This window comes from Cynocephalus volans, chromosome 14 (assembly GCF_027409185.1).
Source record: "Cynocephalus volans isolate mCynVol1 chromosome 14, mCynVol1.pri, whole genome shotgun sequence".
NCBI lineage: Eukaryota > Metazoa > Chordata > Mammalia > Dermoptera > Cynocephalidae > Cynocephalus > Cynocephalus volans.
Genome location: NC_084473.1, coordinates 29,892,051 through 29,909,402, shown reverse-complemented (window position 1 = coordinate 29,909,402; position 17,352 = coordinate 29,892,051). Strand labels below are relative to the sequence as shown.

Below are 17,352 nucleotides of genomic sequence, written 5' to 3'. Positions count from 1 at the left end.
GAGTTTGGGAGGAAGGCCTGTGTTTCAATTTTTTGGAATAGTTCAAAGAGAATTGGTATTAATTCCTCTTTAAAGGTTTGGTAGAATTCAGCAGTAAAGTCATTTGGTCCTGGGCATTTCTTTGTTGGAAGACTGCTGATTACTGCCTCAATCTCATTGCTTACTATTGGTTTGCTCTGGTTTTCTGTGTCTTCTTGGTTCAGCCTTGGTAGTTTTTACGTGCCCAGAAATTAATCCATTTCCTGCAGGTTTTCAAATTTGTTGGTGCATAATTGTTTGTAATAGTCTCTAATGATTCTTTGTATTTCTGTGGTATTGGTTGTAATGTCTTCTTTTTCATTTCTGATTATTGTTATTTGGATCTTCTTTTTTCTCTTTTTAGTTAGCCTAGTTAATGTCTTGTCTATTTTGTTTATCTTCTCAAAAAAACAACTTTTTGTTTCATTGATTTTTTGTATAATTTTTTGGGTCTCTATTTCATATAGTTCTGCTCTGATCTTAATTATTTCTTTCCATCTACTAATTTTGGGGTTGGATTGTTCCTGTTTTCTACTTCTTTGAGGTGTAGCATTACATTGTTTATTTTAAATCTTTCTATTATTTGATGCAATTGTTTATTACAATAAACTTTCCTCAGTACTGTTTTTGCAGTGTCCCACAGGTTTTGGTATGATGTGTCTTTATTTTCATTAGTTTCAAGAAATTTTTTGCTTTCCTGTTTAATTTCTTCTTGGACCCATAGGTTGTTCAGGAGCATGTTGTTTAATTTCCATGTATTTGTGTAGTTTCCTGATTTTCACATGTTACTAATTTCTGATTTTAACCTGTTGAGGTCTAAAAAGACAGTTGAAATGATTTCAGATTTTTAAAATTTCTTGGGACTTGATTTGTGACCTAACATGTTTTCTATCCTGGAGAATGTTTCATGTGCTGATGAGAAGAATGTATATTCTGTAGTTGCATTAAATGTTCTGTGGATATTTGCCAGGTCCTATTAGTCTACAGTGTGGTTTAAAGCCTCTATTTCTCTGTTAATTTGTTGCCTAGATAATCTGTCCAGTGCTGAGAGAGGGTTGTTTAGATTCCCTACTAATATTGTATTGAGGTCAATCTCTTTCTTTAGGCCTAATAGTGTTTGCTTTTAGAACGTAATAGGGTTCTCCAGTGTTGGGTGCGTATGTGTTTATGATTGTTTTGTCTTCTTGCCTAGGTCCCTTTATCATTATATAGTGGCCTTCTTTGTCTATTTTTATGGCTTATGATTTAAAATGTATTTTATCCAATATAAGAATGGACACTCTTTCTCTTTTTTGGTTTCCATTTGTGTGGAATGGAAACCCTTCACTTTAAGTCTTTTTCCATCCCTTCACTTTTAGTCCGTGTGTTTGGCTTTACAGGTGAGATTAGTTTCTTGTAAACAGCATATAGTTGGGTCTAGTTTTTAAATCCAATCAGTCATTTGTGTCTTTTGGGTGGGAATATAATTCATTTACATTTAGGGTTATTATTGAAAGGTATCGTCTTACTCCTGGCATTTTATTGATTTTCATTTGGATGTTTTAAATATATTTTGTTCCTTTCTTCACCTTTTATTGTTTGTCTTTTCTGTTTGTTGATTTTTTGAGGTGGTAAGTTTTAGTTTCTTTTTCTTTTCCATTTGCATTTTTATTGTGCTAGTGGGTTTTGTTCTTTCATGTGTATTTATGGTAGTGATTATTGTTTTCTGGATTCCAGATGCGGGGTTCCCTTGAAGATTTCTTTCAGGGCTGGCTGTGTGGTGGTGAACTCCTGCAGTCATTTGAAAAACACACTATTTATCCCTCATTTCTGAAGGATAGCCTTGCTAGGTATAGTATTCTTGGCTGGCAGTTTTTTTCTTTTAGTATTTTGAATATATCATCCTATTTTCTTCTGGCCTGCAGAGTTTCTGTTCAGAAGACTGCTGTTAATCTGATATGGACTCCCTTATAGGTGACTTGATGCTTTTCTCTTGCTCCTTATAGGATTTTCTCTTAGTCTTGGAGCTTTGCCAGTTTGACTCTAAAGTGTCTCAGAGAGGATCTTTTTGGATTGAATCTTTTTGGGAATCTTTGAGCCTCCTGGATCTGAAGGTCCATGTCTCTCCCTTTAACTGGGAAGTTTTCCATTATTATTTCATGGAATAGATTTTCAGTGCCTTTTCCTTTCTTCTCCCCTTCTGGAACACCGATGGTTCTGATGTTTTTGCACTTATGGTTGTCTGCACAGATGTTTTGCACTTATGATTGTCTATTGTACATTTTTCATTTTTAAACTTCCTTTTTTTTGTTCCCCTGGGTTATTTCCAAAAAACTGTCTTTGAGATCAGAAATTCTTTCTTCTGCTTGCTCCAACATTATTGCTTAAGCTCTCAGTTGTGCTTTTTATTTTGTCGAATGAATCATTCAGTTCCACAAGTTCTGCTACATTCTTTATTAAGCTATTCATCTCTTTGTAAATTTCCTCTTTCATATCTTGGATATTTTTTCTCATTTCATTATGTTGTCTAACTGAGTCTCCTTATATCTCATTGAGTCTCTTTAAGATTGTTACTTGGAATTCCCTGTTAGTCATTTCAAGGATTTCTTGCTGTATGGGGTCTGGTACTTGAACATCACTGTATTCCTTTGATGATGGCATATGTTCTTGGTTTTCCATATGCCTAATATCATTACATTGATGTCTGGTCATCGGTAGAGCAGTTGCTTCTTCTATTTCTCTGGAGTGGTCTTTGAAGAAAGAGAATTCCTTTCTTTTTCTGGTCTCTGCTGGTGTCTCTCCTTGTATCAATGCAGTTGAGTGGGTGGCAGGCCACCTGCACAGTGGCTGTGTCTGCTACTGTGGTGACAAGCTGCCCTTGTGACAGCAGTGGCTTTTGGCAGTGGCTGTGGTGAACCATCTGCATGGATGTGGTGCCTTTGGTGTGCTCTTGCCTTCTGCCAGGTGGTGGGTGCTACCCATGGCTCCCACCCAGGACCCTGGGCATGCTCCTGCCTTCTGCTGGGCAGGGGGCGCTGCCTGTGGCTCCTCAAAAAAATATTTAATTGGTTACAGTTACAGTTGCCTTATTTGTTCTATCCTGTTGGAAAGTCTCCAGTTATATAATTATAAGTTTGTTGGCTGCCTATGAGTGGTTGAGCTTAAGTTCTCTTTTTCTTTAATACAGGCATTTACAAGAAATAGCTCAAGTTAAGTTTCGCTTATGTTTGCAAATCAAGAAAAGTTGAGGTCACTTATGAGGCCAAACTGGTTTTGTCTGCTCAGGGATTCTTCGGGTTTGGTCTCCATTTTAATTCACTTTAACAAGATTTAAATTGCATTTTCACACCAGCTTCTATTTCCCCAGGCTGACCGCAAGCTCTTGAAGGACAGATATTTTATCTTATTCACCTTTATTTCCTCAACCCTTAGCAGAGCGCCTGGCATGTTGGCACTCAGTAACCAATGTTGATTGTGTATGTGGATGAGTGATGAATAAAGGAAAGGATGCAGGGAAGCTCTAGCTAAGGGATTGGTGTCTCGTGTTGCTTGGAGATTTCCTTCCCCTTCCCCACAGAAGAATGTGCGTAAGCAGCAAAACAAAAGCGACTGTAGATTTGACAGTGAGGAGGCAAAGGAAGGGCCTTGTGGAGACAGGAGCATGCTTCAAGGCTGCAACCTGCCAGAAACTTCCTCTTGACTCATCTTCTAGGGTCAGGCTGAGTAAGAGGCAGCTGAAAGTGACTTGGCTCCCTTGCTCCATCTCAGAGGCCAAGGGTGCACTGTTGCCTGACCCCACAGGACTCTGGAGGGTCTCAGTCTCAATTGGGGAGAAAGCTTCCTTTGTTGCTTACCCAGATTCTGTGGTGGAGAGGTTAGGATACCAGTAGAAGAGACAAGAACATAATGTAGAATGAAGAGAAATAGCATAAAGCCTCACAAAGTCCCCCAGGCCCTGCACTGAGGCTCATTCTGATGATCTGAGTGGACAATGGAATGACCTTAATCTGGGGTTCTAGCCACTTTTCTGCCAATGCCTGCCTGGCCCCCATCTGCTCCTTGCACCACATTGCTGTGACAACCGTGGAAGGAATAGGAAGCACCAAGACGAGGCTGCATCCTGTGCAGGTAACCAGAGCAAAGAAGCTGTGCTCTTGAGGTCAGGCCATTTGTTCTGCAGGGAAGCTCGTATCAAGGCTGCAGACTTGTTTTGGATTGCTGGGTGGCATTTCACTGGCTGCACAAAGGAGGCATTGTGGCCTGGTCTCCTCTGGGTGCTGTGAAGCAGAAAGAGGAGGGTCCAAGTCTGAAGCTCTCTCCTATGGTGTAAATTACACAACCTTAGGGAACCAAGAGGTCAACTGAATCTGGTGGCCAGGGCAGTCCAGCTGGACCAGAAATAGGAGGAGGATGGGCAGGGGAGCTTCTTCACCTTGTTCCTGAGTGTACTTAGGAATCCCTTGGCCTTCCCAAATTCCAAATCCTCTGTGTCCCTTGTTAAATAGTACACCTACTCCCTGCTCCCTGGAATGGTCATTCCAATTGCACCCCTCACCTCTCACCCATAGATAATACAATGTGGACTGCCAGGCCTCCACCCTCATTAAAATGGAGGTCAGCAAGTGCTAAATAAGATGATAAAGACACCCAAGTGCCTGACCAAGACTTTCTCCCTGATGGTGTCAGACCACCTGAAAATAGAATGAAAATCAGTGGGAAAACTTTTGGGGAGAGTGGACAGTAATCTGAGGGGTTTCGTGGAGAGAATCAGGTGCTCTAAAGCCAAGTGGAAACAAATGGGAGCAGAGCACTGTGGGAAGGACAGGCCATTGTTCCCAGCGTGTTTTGTTTGGGGTAACTGAGGCAGGAGCTGTCTGGGAGATGGTAATCACAAAAGGTGCCAGAGCTAGGCCCAGGCCTTAATCTCCCCTTGACAATTTGAGGAGACGTGTCATTCAGGAGAATGTGTCTTCCTTGAGTCCCTTTCATGACACGAAGCCAGGGCTTCCAGCTGGGTGAGCTGGTTCTGTTCCTTGGGAGAAGCATCTTGGGTCAGTCATGTGAGATCAGAGCTGGGTGGGGGTGGTATTGCTTCACTTCTACACCTTTGTTTCTCAGTCAGGTAAAGGGGAAATTACTAAGTTTGTCCAACTTGCAGGAAGGGTACAAGGGTTAAGTAGGGCTTGTTATTTTCTTTGAAACAAATAGATGAAAGAAAGAATGAATAGTTTAACACAGGAATCCTATCTGTACGGCCAGTTTAAAGCCCTCCCTTTCCAGTGATTCAGATCCTTATTCCCGATGCACTTATTTTGGCTCCACGTAAGCTACAGAGCCAGATTCCACTTCTTGTCCTTTGTTTTTTTTCCTTTTGGTTTCTGTGACACTACACTTCCTGCTTCTCCTCTGCTGGAGCTCTGATTGCTGCAGTGCCCTGGGCTCTATCTAGTCCTTCTTCATCCCCACACTCTCCCTAGTGATCTTAACCCCTTCTACATGCAAATGACACTCACATTTACACCTTCAGCTTTGACCTCTCCTAAGAAATTAGACTCGCATTTCTAACTGCCTACTTGGTATCGCTATATGGATGTCTAATCAAACTTTACAAAACCCTACTTTCCCCCTAATGTCTTCCTTCCCCAATTTTCCTCTATCTGAGTCAATGGCAAAGCCATCCACCCAATTGCTCAAGACAGAAATCTAGGTGTCACCTTTGATTCTTTCTCTCCTATGCCACACCCAACCCATCCAGGAGTAATATCCAGGAGTAATTTACCTCTACAACCTGCAATGAAACCTTTTTCTCTCTGTTTCCACCATTGCTACTTGGTCTCAGCTGCCATCTCCTCTTGCCTGGCCCATTACAATATCCTTGTCCCCTGTCTCTGTTCTTGTCCCCTATAATTCATTCCCCACCCAGCAGTCAGAATGATTCTTTAAAAACATAAATTACATCACATCTCTTCCTTCTGAACATTCCCCAATGACTTCCCATCACACCCAGAATAAAATTCCAGCTCCCTCCCCTGGCTTCTGAAGAGCTGCACAACCTTTCTGCTGCCCACTCTCCCTGATGGCTTCTCTAGTCCCAGTAGCCTCCACCCACAGGGTCCTTTTAGCAACTCTAGCACCTCAGGGTTGTTTTGTCCTCAAAGCCTTTCCACTTGCTGTTCCCGCTGCCTGGAATACACTTTTTCCTGATCCAACACATTATTAAAATCAGCTTAAAGTTCACTTTTTTCAGAGCAGTCTTTTCTGACTATTTTAAGTAGCCATCAGTCATCCTGGATCATGTCATCCAGTACAAAGCTCTGCATAGCACCGACCTCCACCTGGAATTTTTTTCTTTGTTTTTGTCAGTATTTTACCCAATATAATGTGGGCTTCATGAGATCAGATACCTTGTCTCTCCTCTTCAATGCTCTGTCTCCAGTGCCTTTACCACGTCTGGCACATAATAGTTTCTCAGTAAATATTTATGAAATAAATGAATATATATACTAGACACTGAAGATACAATATTCTAGCAATTTTACTTATCATAACAAGAGAGACTCCCAAGAGACAAAAAAAAAAAAAAAAGAGAGAGAGAGAGTAATATGGACGGGGAGAATCTCTTTGTAATAAAAATCTCCCAACCATGAATGAAAATTCTGTGACATTCTACACACATAGAAAATTCTATTTGACACCTTTCTCAATTCTTATGTCCTCCTTGGGATTCAAGAGTTGTCTTCACTTAAGAGCGCAGGAATACAGTGGTACTCTAGTTGGGAATAAAACGTATTCAGCTGGTTCTTCATAAATGCTGATTAGGAGGGATTTGAGGGTAGTATAGTTAAAGGAACACAACACAGCTCTTCCGTTCACCATGTGTGATCTTGGGTAAACCCTAAATTCTCTGGGCTTGCTTCCTCCTCTATTAAATGAATGGAATGAAGGGTGAGAAGGTGCCTCTGGTTCTAATAGTCACTATTCTTTGAAGGGATCTTCCCACTAATAGCTAACTAACATTGACTGACCGCCTACTTAATGCCAGGTACAATGTTAAGAGTTTTATATGAATCATCTCAGTTAATCTTCACCACAGCTCTAGAGGTGAGTCTTCAGAGGGGGGTTGGTAATCTGGCCACGATCACAGCTTGTAGAAGATGGTACTGGGACTTGACTTTGTGTAGTGCCCGCTACTCCCATTGTCTCTCAACATGGGCAGGCTCATTGCCTCTCAACAGGACTCTGTTGGGTCCTGCCAGGGGCGCCTGAAAGGGATTCTGCCCAAACAGGTGTCTATATCATCTGTCCCTTGTAGGAGAGAATTGCCAAAAGCCATGGCTCCCAGTGCGGATTCTGTACCCCTGGCATCGTCATGAGCATGTACACCCTGCTTCGGAACCAGCCCGAGCCTACCATTGAGGAGATTGAGGATGCCTTCCAAGGTATGTGGCTTCACGCACAACTCGGGAGGTGGAATGGCAAACGGGGCCCTGTGGAGGTCAGGACAGGGCCAGTATAAAAGCCAGGAATGGGCTAGGAGTGGGAGGGGCTACTCTTTGGAGGAAAGGCTCAGGCTACACCAACCTAGTGGCTAAGATCTGTTGGTAAAGTAGCCCTCTCTTAGTTTGGAGACATGCTGGGATTACCTGACTTTGTGTTCATCTTCCTGAGTGTCTTCCCGCCCTCCCTCAGCAGTCAGGTGGGGCTGGCAATGGCTGGTTGGCACGAAAGGACATCATTTGGGAAACTCCACAGAGACTAGTGATATGGCTTCTTTCCCTCTCAGCTTTCACCACAACAGGATTCTGCCTGGCAAAGATCACATATGGAAAGTGTTCAGGATTCAGAGCCATGGGCAGGGGCTGTCTTCCCGTTTTGCCTTCTATGAATGGGCCCAGGAGCCTGTACCATGTGCCTATTTTTGTGAATTGAATAAAGAAGGCTCCCCATCCATTCACCATTTCACTCTATCATTTATTCAGGCACTATACAAGGTACACGGGACACAGGGATGAAAGACACAATCCCTTCTCTCAAGGAGTTTCCACTCTGAAGGAGAAGATGGTTTATAATGTAGTTTGATATGCTCACTGATAAAGCTATGACTATGCACCTGTCTCAGTCTGGGCATTGTAGGAAGAATTTCTGGAGGAAGTCATGACAAATTTTCTGAAGTTAGGAGTATGAGGAGGAGGAGAGGCCTTCCAGGTGGAGGAAACAGAATATGAAAAGGCAGGGTGGTAAAGAGAGCACCAAACTGGACTAGAGCAAAGTCCCAAACCTCACCTGCCCTGGAGGCCTGCGCTGACATCACGGCTTTTCCCTTGGCCTGCAGGAAACCTGTGCCGCTGCACAGGCTACAGACCCATCCTCCAGGGCTTCCGGACCTTCGCCAGGGTAAGTGGGGGCCCTAGAGCAGCAGTGGCTCTGCTCTTAAAGCAGCAACACTCAGAAATCACAGTTGGGAGGGATGACAAGGGCAACTGGTCAACAAAGAAGAAAGATAAGATGGTCAGTTAGTGGGTCTTCCTGCTGGGGACATCTGGCATGGGGAGTGGACTCCTACCATTCTTGTCCAGGGAGGGGCTCTTTTCAATAGCATGGGGACTTCCGTGCCATTGAAAGCCTAGAGACCCACTTCCTGGAAGAGGCACACTGCCCAGAGGCTAGCTTTCTCCAGCGCCTTCAGGCTTGGCAGCTTTTCCTTGGAGACTGGCATGTGCTGAGCGTGGCATTTAGTAATGATTCAGCCTGGCTCAGCACTGGCGGTCTTCCCCTTTCCTTCTCCTGGCTGCCTTCTGCAATTGGCACTCTGCTGGGCTTGCGAAACTGATAATTAGATCTCCAGACAGTTTGGGAAGCCCTGCAGTGTTCATATAATTCTGGGTGAGAAGCCACAGCCGGGTGTGTGGGCGTTGATTACATAAACATAGACACACACCTGCCATCTGGCAAGGAGGACAGAAAGCTGGCCTCTCCTTTCTTGGCTTCATCTCCCTAGGCTTTACCTGGTTCCTCAGGTGGTCAAGTTAATTCTGGCTCCAGTCAAACCATCCCATCATGATTTGATTCTCAGTCCAGGGGACAGTTACAGACTCATGTGATTTTCACTCACATTTTGAATTGGTGCATCACAAAAAGGAGTGTTATTTCCAAATAACCCAAGAGAGCGTGGTTGAAGATGGAGATGGGGCCTTATAAGAATGGAAAACACCACACCCTGGTGAATGCTGCTGGTGATTAAGTATTAGGAGGTATGAAATTGAACAAAAATGATTGAAAGCACAGATCAGAGTCTGCAGACCAGAGTTCAAATCCTATTCCATCACTTAATTGCTACATGACCTTCGGCAAGTTTTCTGGTTTCTAAAATGGTGATTATAATAATACCTACCTTATGGTGTTTGTAAAAATTAAGTACTTCTTATAAAGCTTTTAGAAAAATGCACATCGTAAGTATTCAATAAATGGCAACTATAAATTATGATGCTGACACATTTCTTCCATTGCCCACTATATGATCTTGATAAATTGTTCAGACTTCCCAGAGAACCAGGAATTGTTAATCTTCCCTTTATTTACTTCACAGGAGCCTGCTTAAAGAGATACAATCTAACCAGTCCTCATAGTTTCTCAAAAGAGAAGAGTTTTAGAATACAGCAGATAATCGTACTCCTTCTCAGGGTCTGAGTTCTATCAACATTGAAATGATTCCTCATTTCACTGTGCAGCAGAACCTCCCTCCATCCAGCCACCCAACAGTGTACAGCAGAATAGGGCTGAGAGCTCTGAGCAGCCAAAATGCCTGGCACACAGGAAGTGCACAGAAATTCATGCACACTGTTCATTGGAGGCCCTGAGACCTTTATTCTGAATATTTTACACACAGTTCTAACAACTTGGTTATCTAGTTTTCCAGTCCACAGCACACACTAGAAAAAGGTAAGGAGGGTCGGCTGGGGAAGGGCACAATGTTCACAGCAAGAATTGACAATGTCCATCCAGCAACAAGAAAGGAAATTGAGGAACCATAACAGTAGGCACAGACAAGACTTCTGGTTTCCACTCTGGCATGTAAGGAGCTTAGAAGTCTTGTAAGAAGCTTAGAAGTCTTCCTTTTATCCTAAGAACAAGTAAGAAGTAGAGCAAAGTGAAAGATAAATGACTCTTTGATCCATCAGAGAAGTGAGGTCACAGGACAAACCATTGACCCCCCAGCTTGGAGAGACAGACAGGCACATATAGAGACTTATGACATACCAGAGAAGAAACATGTGAAAAGAGAACTCTGCAGGAACCTTTACCAGAGTAGGAAAACCTAAACAGTGGTTGGCAAATTATGGAGGCACAATGTGGACCAGCTTGAGAGAGACAAACTCCAAGAGGGTCTAGCTGCAGGAGGGTCCTCATAAGCTTTACCTCCAGAAGCTGTGCAAGGTCTTCCCAATAAATACTGGAGACAAACCCCCTTGTGCTTCCAGTAGAGAGAATAGAAAAGAAACCATTTTGAAATACGCCAGAACGTTCTGCCAGAGCCTCTCCAGCTCCCTCTAGCCTTTCACGTGGGGAGAGGTAAATACACAACCCAGTCCCTCTTTAGCCATCCTGTTTCACCTAAGGAAGAAAAAACCAAACAAACAAATAAACAAACAAACAAACAAAAAAACTGAGGAGCACTTGTGAAGTTCAGAGTTCAAGGACAAAGGCTCACTAAAAGAGTGAGATCTAATCCTAAGGCTACAGATCACTTCCCCTCCCCTACACCTTACCAATACATGAACTAAAGGCCTATTTACAGCCAGGGATTTAAAAAACTATTATTAATATGCTAAGAGCTGTAGTGAAAAAAGTAAACAACATGTAAGAACAGATGGATGATATAAGCAAAGAGATGGAAATTCTAAGAGAGAATGGACAAAAATGCTAGAGATCAAAAACACTGTAACAAAATGAAGACTGCCTTCGGTGGGCTCATCAGTAGGCTGGACATGGCTGAGAAAAGAATCTCTGAGCTTGAGAACATGATAGTGCAAACTTCCAAAACCAAAATCAAAGAGAAAATTTTTTGAGTGAATTAAAAACAAAACAACCAGAAAATTCAAGAACCATGGGACAACTACAAAAATTATCACATGCATGTAATGGGGATACCAGAAGGAGAAGTAAGAGAAAAGGAAAAGAAGCAACACTCATATTTGAAGCAATAATGACTGAGAATTTCCCAAAGTTAATGTCAGGCTTCAACCCACAGAGCCAGGGAGTTCAGAGAACACCAAGCAAGATAAATTAAAAACAAACAATCCAACAATAAACAAAACAAAACCAAAAAACAACAAAACCCAAAAAACTACACCAAGGCATATCATATCCAAAGTTCAAAAAATCAAAGATAAAGAAAAATGTTGTGGAAGAAAAAAAAGGAAAACAGAGCTTAACTGTAGAGGAGCAAAGATAAGAATTACATCTGACTTCTCAGAAACCAGGCAAGAAGAAGAGAACGAAGTAAAATATTCAAGGCATTGAGAGAAAATAAATCAACCTAGGAGGGCGGGGATGGGAAAATTCAGCCTTATCCGACCTCAGTAGACCTTGAGGACAGTGAGGCATTACTGTACATCGCAATCATTTATGTCATAAACATACCAATGAATTATCAAGAAAAAATATCTAAGTAGTAATGTGCAGGCACTTTAATGATTTGGAAGATGTGATTCTGTGAAATATGTCCTTCCTCGGGAGGGCCAGGTGGGTGAGGCTGGTGCCTTAGAATATGCAGTTCCTCTTGCTTCCAGCAGGGCGTGGGACTTCCCCTACATCGCTCCTTCTGCAGGAAGAAGGGTGAGAAGGGGCACCACTGTCTCAATATAGAGGAGAAGGGCAAGGTGGCAGTGGCTAGGCCCAGAATAGACAGAGCAAGACTGGCATCAATGGTAAAGCTGGGAATTCCACAGGAGTCTGCATGTCAAGCAGCGCGTGCAGGCGTCCAGGCAAGAGAGGATTTCTCTGCGGATGCCATCGCCTGATTGAGCTTGCAAGTTCTCAAAGGCTGCACCTCCAGCCTCCATGGCCCTCTGAGAGCTTTCTTGGGAAAGATAGTGGGTTGTGATCATATTTTGGGAGAGGCCAGCATGGAATGATGTCTCCTGTGGCTTACATACAGAAGGGCTACCCCCAGCCTGCTCCTTCAGGAATCGGCTACCCCAGAAAAATGCCTGGGGTGGTGCCTAGGCGTTTTCCCCACTTTTACATCTCAGCATAACTTCATGATTATGCAGTGTCCTGAAGCCCTGAGCTGCAACTCCTGCCTTCTTGGAGAAGATCAGGCAGGCTATCCCAGTCCTGCCCTCTCCTGCAGTGCCTGGGTTCTGGGAGGCAGAGATTCTGGGCTCTGTTCATGCCCTGCCATTCGCATCCCAAGAGGTCCTGAGCGAGTCCTTTCCTGTACGTGATGGGTGATCTGACGTTCACGTCCTCCAGGACAGGCTCACGGTGAGGCGTGAAGAGTGTTTAGCTTCCTGGGAAGAAATGCCTAATAAGCCCCCTAGAACTTGGCTGATTTGCAAGCAGAGCCTCTTGAGTCCTGAGGGAACTGATGGGAATTTCTCTCAGAGACTTCCTAAGGAAGCAGCACTGAAGAAGGAAAACGGGCAGAAAGTTATGTTGTGATAAAGTAGGATCGAGTTTTTATGGAGAAATTTTCCTGACCTTAAATTTTCCTGTTGCTTCTATCCGTTATCTCTGAGTTATTTAATCTATGATAGCCAAGTAAGAGAGAATGTCACAGAGGCCTCAACTCCACGCACAGAGGCAAGCGGGTCTCTGCTGCTCCTGTCGATGCTGGGATAGCTGGTGTTCATGAACTAGTAATAATCTAGGTTCCTTTACTTCTGTGAAAACTCTTCGGTAATATCCCTGTGCAAATGTTCATCGTCTCTCTAGGATGGTGGATGCTGTGGAGGAAATGGGGACAACCCCAACTGCTGCATGAACCAGAAGAAAGACCGTATGGTAAGGGGTCCTTTTCCTCTTACTTGGAGGGCAGTCTCAGGCTCAGCGGAGTCAGGGCACTCTCCCCACATCCCCAACAGGAGTGGCTGGAAGAGGAAACTACTGCGAGAGTTGGTGATGGCCAGACCACGTGGGGGTGAAAGTGCACCTTAGCCCTGGGTCCTCTGGCAAGACCTCCCTGTTCCTGCTTCCCAGGAGCTGCCTGCCCCTCTACCAGGCTGCTGGGGGCAGGGAACAAGCTCACTTGGAGAAAGGCCTGGGTCAGTCCCACAGGGCATTTGAAAGGAGGGGATACTGTATCACCTACCTGTTCTCTTTCCCCACAGGTTACTCTCTCACCATCTTTATTCAAACCAGAGGAGTTTGCGCCCCTGGATCCCACCCAGGAGCCCATCTTCCCCCCCGAGTTGCTTGTAAGTGACACCACAGGGAGGGGTCCAGCAAGTCTCTGTACTGTGAGCTCGTGGAGGTTTTCATGCCCACCAGGAACTTTGTGTCTTCCTTGTCCTTTAGGTTTCAGCCTAAATATCCCTTCCTTCTTGTGACACCCCTACTAGGTCAAGTCCCCCTATTACACACTCCCACAATACCCCAGACTTCTTCTCACATGTGTCACACTTATAATTACTAATTTGACATCTATGTCCCTTGCTAGATTATAAGCTCCATGAGGACAAAGACGGGGTCTCCCCAGCACACTGTATAGCAATAGCAGGTGCTCCATAACTATTTGTTGACCTCCTGGCTGCATTTAATGGATAAGCTCCCCGAGAAACAGGTTCTTCTCTCTATAAACAGCCCACGTTTAAAGAACACACACAAAGGGAGAGAGCTCTATTAAAAGGACACGATTCACGGCTTACAGCTCTGCTTTAAGGACACTCTCTCACAGCTACTTTCTCACCTTCACTCCAACATTTATGGCAAGGAAAGAATCAAGTCATGCTCAGAGTTTTCCACGTGCTCATTTCTCGGGGGTGTCGAGCTCATGAAGACTGCCTGGTAGGTTTCAACAGGCTGGAGAGTGGCTATGCTGCAGGCTGCTGGCAGACCTTTCTCTGGATTGCAAAACTTTGTAAACACTGTCAGTTTGATTTGGGGGCTTGCTTTCCCACATCAGAGCCAGTCCTTTGCATTCCCTTCTGACACCACCTCTTCCTTCCCAACTTCCATCCCTTCCCACACCTTGTCCACTGCGCCTCCTGGCTACAGCATGGGGTACTGCAAGGAACCTGGGCTTTCAGCCAGGTCGGTTTGGGTCCTCTCATGCCGGTGGCCTTCAGCAGGTCCCATCCCTTTCTTAATCTTCAGGTTCCCCCTTCACCTGTAAAACTGAGGCTGACAATGCCTCCTTCCTGGAGGTCCTCTCAAGACGAAGTGTGTATTTAATAGCCCCATAGAGTTTCTGCCTCAGTAGGTGCTAGTTCCCGTTCACTTCTCCCTCGACATGTATCTTCCTTCTGAATTCAGTATTGAACAAGTCAATAGAAGGGTTGATCCCATTGCAGACTTAAAGCAATTTGTGAGGGGAATGGCAGTAAGAGGAAGGAGACCGTGTAGTAAGAAAATGACATTTCCCAGAGGTTGAAAGACATTCCTCGGAAGCAGCTTCGTTTTGAAGGGGAGCGTGTGACGTGGATCCAGGCCTCAACCCTGCAGGAGCTGCTGGACCTCAAAGCTCAGCACCCCGATGCCAAGCTAGTGGTGGGGAACACGGAGATCGGTAAGGGCTGGGTGGCACCGGGGCCTGCCTGCCCATCCTCACCCTTCTGCATCCCACTCCCTTGCCCCACTGACTGCCTGGGAACCACTGAGGAGCCCTGGCACTTGAATTCCTGCAGAGACCCCTGGGTTTGGAGTCACAGAGATCTGGTTCAACCCCTTGCTGGTTGTATGTCCTCAGAAAAGTTCCTTGTCCTGCTGTACCCGCATCTTCCCATTTCTTCTATGAGGGCAATGCTAACTCCTCAAAGGGTTGTTCTGAGGGTTAAATGAGATCCTTGCATACTTGGTGGTTTTTCTCCATAAATGCTCGCAAAGTGCCAGCTGTGAGCCATGTACTCTGGGAAGGGCTTGGGATACAAAGGCCAACCGGACATGATTCCTCCCCTCAAGGCACTCCTAGTCTAAGGGAGGAGGGAGTGATATAGGCAAAGTGTCTGGGCAAGTGTCTAATGGACACTAGGGGTTCCATAAATGTCACTCTTCTCCCTCTCTGGCTATTTTTCTGGAGAATGGTGTGATAAGGTAAAGGGCAGGAGATGTCCAGATGTGATGGTGGTTGTGTTGCCTATGACCATGGCTACCTGCCCTGTTGGTGCCCCACCTGAGCCATGAGGCCCTCAATAGTTGAACAGGCCAGAAAGGCTCAGGATGTGCAGCTCTCAGCCCTGGTGCTTTAAGAGACAGGGAGAGATGTCAGAGGTGCCTCTGGTTTTGTGGGGGGCGGGCGTGGTATGCTTTTAAGCAGTCAAGTCCAGTTTGTGGAAGACTTTTTGCTCTGGTTCTGGAAGGAGCCCCTCTCTCCTGGATTCTGGTTGGATTCTCAGCCGCAGAGAAGGGTCCTGACTCAGTTCAGTGCTGATGGAGGACACAGCTGGCCCTTGTGAGCACAGATACAGAGCAGAAGCCCCAGCTGTAGTTCTGGGACACACGGGGGCAGCAGGGGGGCTTCAAGTGATGTGACTCTGATAACTGTGGCTAAACAGGACTCATGGTCCATATAGTCATGGCCCTAGGGTCCAGGGGTAGCATGATTTAAGGTGGCTGGAAGAATCTTAGTAGATCCTTTGACACTTGACATGCTCTTTGCCATGAATCATATCATGTCCTGAACCCAAGTCATACCATGCCCTGGATTCAAAGAGAAATGAATTCACAAAGATTTTATAGGCTCTGCATTTGGAAATAATTTCTTAAGACACTTCCATCTGTCCTACGCACAGATCCCAACAATATAACCACCCGCAGCCAGTACAGGGTATTGGGGAAGGAGGTTATAGAGAAAACTTTGCCAAGCAAGGACTTACTACTTCAGTCTGTGCTCTTTGTCCTGGGAGCTGATATTCAAACAAGCCAGACTTCTCAAAGCCTGGGACCCCCCTTCCAAAATCCTAGACAGCACCTGGGGTGGGGGTGCACACAGGCATTTCTTTTTCAACCTTTCCCATCTGTAGCCCCTATGGCGGGGCTGAGAGAGGTGCCATGCAGCTGGTCTGAGGGACAGAGGCTTGTCTGCTTTGCAGAGCTTTCTGACATGATCAGTCAGGAAGGACAGAAACTGGACACAGATGTGTGGCCCGCAAAAGCCACACACCTCGAAGAATTCAGATTGATACTGGGAACTGGAAGGCAGATATGAGGTTTTCCCTCCTATTTTTCTTTTTTGTTTTAATGTTAGACTTTCGTGTTTTTATTACTATTATACCTTAACACTAACAATAGCTCAAGTATTGATATTTGTCTATTTTAGCTGTGTGATTTCGGCAAGAAACCCAAGCTCTCTGTGTCTCAGTTTCTTCATCTATAAACAGAGACAATCACAGTACTCACAGGGTCATTGTGAAGAGTAAATGAGTTAAGATAGGTAAAGTGCTTAGAAGAGTTCACAACATACCTTAATTCCCTGTGTTTTCTCATGCTGCTGTTGCACACATGCACGCGTGCACACACACACACGGGTGAGTTCAAGTTCATTTCATTTTAATTTGGATAGATTTCTTTGAGAGAGAGAGAAAGACAAGAGTTTTAGGGCTGAAAGTCTGGAGACTGTGCCTAATCCCACACCTTGTCCACTGCATTTCCTCATCCTGAGACACCCACGGAGCATGTTATGATTGTATGTCCTATATCCTCTGTGTAATGGTGGGAAAACTGCTGAGGCTGCCCTAACGAAACAACGACAGGCTTTAACTCCAGGCTTCTTGATTCTCTCAAGGCATTGAGATGAAGTTCAAGAACAAGCTGTTTCCCGTGATTGTCTGCCCAGCCTGGATCCCGGAGCTGAATTCAGTAGAGCATGGACCCGAGGGTATGGGGAGGCTTGCCCTGAGCCCACAGAGGGGCTGTGATACTGGGGGTGGGTCCTGAGGGGGGATGGCAGGTGCCAGGGTGGGCTCCCCTTTGGCTCTGGATGCCACCTGCTTCTGCTACCCTGCCTAGGAGGTGTCGGGGGAAGGGGACACCCTTCATTGCCTTTTCTCTACCAAGCGCCATGGTAGAGTCCCAGTGGGCCAGAGGCTGTGAGATTTTCAATAGTTGCTGTCAGTCCTGGCTGCACATTAGAATCACTCATGGGGTGGGGGATGTGGGGGAGAGCATTGGGTTGGGGGAGTGCTTGGGTGTTTTTTT

At 45.1% G+C, this 17,352-nt stretch overlaps 1 protein-coding gene across 1 annotated transcript in view; it reads left to right on the top strand.

The window, feature by feature from the left end:
- The window catches only part of XDH (xanthine dehydrogenase), a 73,086-nt gene that overhangs the window by 13,989 nt on the left and 41,745 nt on the right, over positions 1-17,352 (top strand). Inside the window, exons 4-10 of the mRNA XM_063078064.1 lie at positions 4,017-4,125; positions 7,310-7,436; positions 8,330-8,391; positions 12,934-13,002; positions 13,329-13,415; positions 14,584-14,725; positions 16,940-17,032. Coding sequence (XP_062934134.1) covers positions 4,017-4,125; positions 7,310-7,436; positions 8,330-8,391; positions 12,934-13,002; positions 13,329-13,415; positions 14,584-14,725; positions 16,940-17,032 — 689 coding nt within the window. The remainder of the gene's footprint in view (positions 1-4,016; positions 4,126-7,309; positions 7,437-8,329; positions 8,392-12,933; positions 13,003-13,328; positions 13,416-14,583; positions 14,726-16,939; positions 17,033-17,352) is intronic.